Here is a 4,324-nt window from a genome sequence, read left to right as displayed (position 1 = left end):
GGGAGCAGCCACTGTACTCCAGTCTGGGCAATGGAGTGAGACTCCGACTCAAAAGAAAAAAAAGGCTGGGTGCAGTGGCTCACCTGTACTCCCAGCACTTTGGGAGACTGAGGTGGGAGGATTGCTTGCGACCAGGAGTTTGAAACTAGCCTAATTAACATAGCAAGACCCATCTCTATTTAAAAAATGAAAAGCAATCAAATAATTGCTTAAGAAGATTTTGAAATGTAATTACCATTCATTTCCAAATCCTCAAAAGTGCTTGGAATGTACAGGAGTGATAAAGACATCAAGGCTCAAAGTAGACTACTGGTACAAAAGCACATTACCAACAGTTGTGAGTGATTTGAAAAAATTTGGATTTTTTTTTTTTTGAGTTGGAGTCTCACTCTGTCGGCCAGACTGGAGTGCAGTGGCCGCTCCTGACCACCGCAGCCTCGACCTGCTGGGCTCCGGCGATCCTTCCGCCTCAGCCTTTCAAGTAGCCGGAATTACAGGCATGCGCTACCACGCCCGGCTGATTTTTTGATTTATTGTAGAGATGAGGTCTCGCTGCCCAGGCGGGTCTCGAACCCACAGGCTCAGGCAATCCACTCACCTCAGCCTCCCAAAGGCGCGGGATTACAGGCTGAGCCACCGAGCCCGGCTAAATTTGGATTTTAATTTTCAACAATACAGGAATAGCTTCACTTAGTTTACTGTATTAGTGATAATACTGCTAGAGTGCTAGACTCTACTGCTGTTCTATTAAACCTGCAAGTGTGTGAGACAGTTATGTAGATAGGTGCATGAAGTAAATTATCTTTTTTTTTTTTTTGAGTTGGAGTTTCACTCTGTTGCCCTGGCTGTAGTGCAGTGGCACGCTCACAGCCACTGCAGCCTCCACCTGCTGGGCTTAGGTGATCCTTCTGCCTCAGCCTTCCAAGTAGCTGGAAGTACAGGCGTATGCCACCATGCCCAGCTAATTTTTTGTGATTTGTCATAGAGATGAGGGCTCACCAAGTTGCCCAGGCTGGTCTTGAACCCCTGAGTTCAGGCAATCCTTTCACCTCGGCCTTCCAAAGTACTGGGATTACAGGCTGAACCACTCTGCCCAGACTATCTTTTTTTTTCTTTTAGATTGGAAAGTATAGTTTATTTAGAAAGTAAATTAGAGAGAGAAGAGAGAGGCGATTCATCCCTCCAAGGTAAAGGAGGGGCCAGAGCCAAGAAATATGGTAGCCGTAGCTCAAAGAGCCACGTGGACACACTAGAGTTTAACAAAGCAATGGCCAGAGTAACTTATCTTTAAGATAAATATGTTTTCCCCATTGTGCTCCATCTGTTTTCAGGACCTTCATGATGAGAGATTTGGGGGCGCTTCTCTCTCCTCTGGGTAGTTGATAGTTTGGGTGGTGAAGAGATGGCTGACAGTGTCAAAACCTTTCTCCAGGACCTTGCCAGGGTGAGTATATCTTATTTCTAGGAATTCATTTCATGACCTTTTGCTGAAGGAACTGTCTAGGAAATCCTTTAGGGGTTTTTGGAATTTTTCTCATCGTTGTCGGGTCCTTAATACACAGGTTTTCATTCTAGTCCACACTACTCAAGACATAGGTATTATCCTGTCTCTTGCAGGTACTCTTGAGAGAGACCTATCTGGTGAAGGTCTCTAGTATTGGAACCCTTGTCAGCTTGCCTCACCAGAGCTTTTTTTTTTTTTTTGAGTTGGAGTCTCACTCTGTTGCGCAGGCTAGAGTGCACTGGCATGCTCACGGCCACCACAGACTCGACTGGCTGGGCTCAGGCAGTCCTTCTGCTTCAGCCTTCCCAGTAGCTGGAACTATAGGCATGTGCTACCACGCCCGTCTAGTTTTTCTTGATTTATTGTGGAGATGAGGTCTTGCCAAGTTGCCCAGGCTGGTCTCGAATCTGGGCTCAGGTAGTCCTTTCACCTTGGCCTCCCTAAGTGCTGGGATTATAAGCATGAGCCACCGCGTCTGGCCCAGAGCTCTTTTTTTTTTAAACTTTTTATTTTGAAATATTTTTAGATTTACTGAAAAATTGCAAGATAGTATAGAGAATTCTTGTATATCTTTTGCCAGCTTCCCCTAATGTTAACATCTTATATAACTATGGTACATTTGTCAAAGCTAAGAATTGAACATTGCTTAATTAAACTACTTAATTTAGATTTAAATTATAGAATCTACTTCCCCCCCCACCCCCTGCCCACTGTACAAGATGCAGGTGAGGAGGATGCTGTAGGAAAATGCCCCATGATGATTTGTTTAGGACCCAGTTACCCAAATTACCAATAGCACAAAAGTCTACTACTTTTAGTGAGTGTCTGAAGTCTAATGTCCCAATTATAACTCCTATTGCTACATTCCCAGGCATGTGAGAAAGGCCAGTTATTGTGGAGGACTAAATTCAGGGGAATTGAAGGAGTATCTTATGGGGCCAAAAAGACTAGGCAATATGATCTACTTTAATACCTTTAGCTTCTTGTCTTGTCATTCTTGTGCTATAAAATTTCATCCTTGGTTTGGTTCTACAATGTGTCGTTTACATATTTGTTCCACTGGACTGTGGATATTTCAGAGGTGGAGAGCCTGTCATCTTAGCACATACTTGGCCTCCAGCCATTTGAACTTCACTATCTTCGATACTTGGAATTTTCTGATTTAAAAAATTATTGGTGGGAGATTTAGAAGTTAAGAGCAAAGTTAAGACAAAAAGTTACAAAAGGGTCAGAGGAACACTGTGCTAATTTGTTCTCCTTTTGGCTGGTAGTACATAAACTTGCACATTTCTCTGTATCTCAGCCATTATTTCTAAAATTTTTTTGTCTAATAACAGTAGGTGAGAATGCAACTATCCTTAAAACCATTTTGGCAATTGCTTCCAGAATACTTTTTCCTACCTTCTGATCAATCTGAACACCCCAGTGCTACCATTTGACTTGGGCCATAGTTCTGTTGTGGCATTTATTACATATAAGCTATAATATAAATTCCTTGTTGTTGTTTACCTGTATACTTTTCCTGTTAAGCTATAAGTTTCTTGAGCATTTCTATATGACCAATGTATAACTCATTGAGGATACTTAATACGTAGGTGGGTGAATGGATGCATGAGTGAATGCTGTTCTTTGAATTGGGTGACAGGCAGTTCTGGTGTTAACAGTACCAGTAACCTTCTGCTATTGGAGCTTTTCAAACATGGCTGGCAAGTGCTGCTGTCACTGTCTTTATAGACTCAACAACTCCTTTCCTTGTCATATACTCTTTAAGGACCTTCTTTTCTCCAACTAAAATACCGTGTTGTTTCTGTCTTATGTGAAGCGCTCTTATCTTAGAGTTTTTCCACATTTTACAGTAATCATTTCTTTTTTTTTTTTGAGTTGGAGTCTCACTCTGTCGCCCAGATAGGAGTGCAGTGGCTACTCCCGGCCACCGCAGCCTCGACCTACTGGACTCCGGCGATCCTTCCACCTCAGCCTTCCAAGTAGCCGGAATTACAGGCATGTGCTACCATGCCCGGCTAATTTTTTGATTTATTGTAGAGATGAAGTCTTGCTGCCCAGGCAGGTCTCGAACCCGCGGGCTCAGGCAATCCACTCACCTCAGCCTCCCAAAGGCACGGGATTACAGGCTGAGCCACCAAGCCCGGCTAGTAATCATTTCTTTATGTGTCTTCTCCAACATTGGTTCAGCCCTAGTCCTTTCTGGAGACTAGTGTTTTATTTTTCTTTGTATCTCTAGATTTAGCACAGGACATAGAGAATACTGTAGGCATTTAATTGGTACTAAAAGAGTGTAGGAAAAGGTGATAACTTAGCTTTATAGTATTGATAAGTGTAGAAGAAATGGAAAAATACTATTTTACAACCATATTATTCATTATTGGTTCTGGCAAGATTTGTTAATGGATGCTAAATCTAGTGTGCAGAACATGATAATCATGATATTTGCGTTGTCTCATAAGTGTTTCCCCACAGATTGTGTATTATTTGCAAGAGGAAAAATTTACAGCTATTCAATGGTTAAGCTGAACAATACCTTGACTGGGTATGTAAAATTATTATCACCAGGAAGGGCAAGCAGCTATCATCTGTGCCTCTTTGATGTGTTACATTGAAGGACACATCACTTCTGTGATATTCCTACTCAAAATTCTTAACTTGGGTCTAATTGAGAGGAAATCTAAATTGAGGGAATTCTATAAAATAACTGACTTTCATCAAAAAGAATTCTATAAAATAACTGACATTCAACCAGGCTCGGTGGCTCAGGCTGTAATCCCAGCACTTTGGGAGGCTGAGGTGAGTGGATTGCCTGAG

The 4,324-nt window shown here is 42.2% G+C and overlaps 1 protein-coding gene across 2 annotated transcripts in view; it reads left to right on the top strand.

Annotated features, from left to right (window-relative positions):
- The first annotated feature begins 1,319 nt into the window (after positions 1-1,319).
- Positions 1,320-4,324, top strand: part of EI24 (EI24, autophagy associated transmembrane protein) — a 14,414-nt gene continuing 11,409 nt past the window's right edge. For both annotated transcript variants that reach the window (XM_008071424.1, XM_021719219.1), the window contains exon 1: positions 1,320-1,444. In XM_008071424.1, coding sequence (XP_008069615.1) covers positions 1,403-1,444 — 42 coding nt within the window. In that variant the 5' untranslated portion in view covers positions 1,320-1,402. The remainder of the gene's footprint in view (positions 1,445-4,324) is intronic.

Source organism: Carlito syrichta, unplaced genomic scaffold (genome assembly GCF_000164805.1).
Source record: "Carlito syrichta isolate Samal-C Ts95f unplaced genomic scaffold, Tarsius_syrichta-2.0.1 Scaffold314325, whole genome shotgun sequence".
Lineage (NCBI taxonomy): Eukaryota > Metazoa > Chordata > Mammalia > Primates > Tarsiidae > Carlito > Carlito syrichta.
This window is presented reverse-complemented; position numbering and strand designations above follow the sequence as displayed.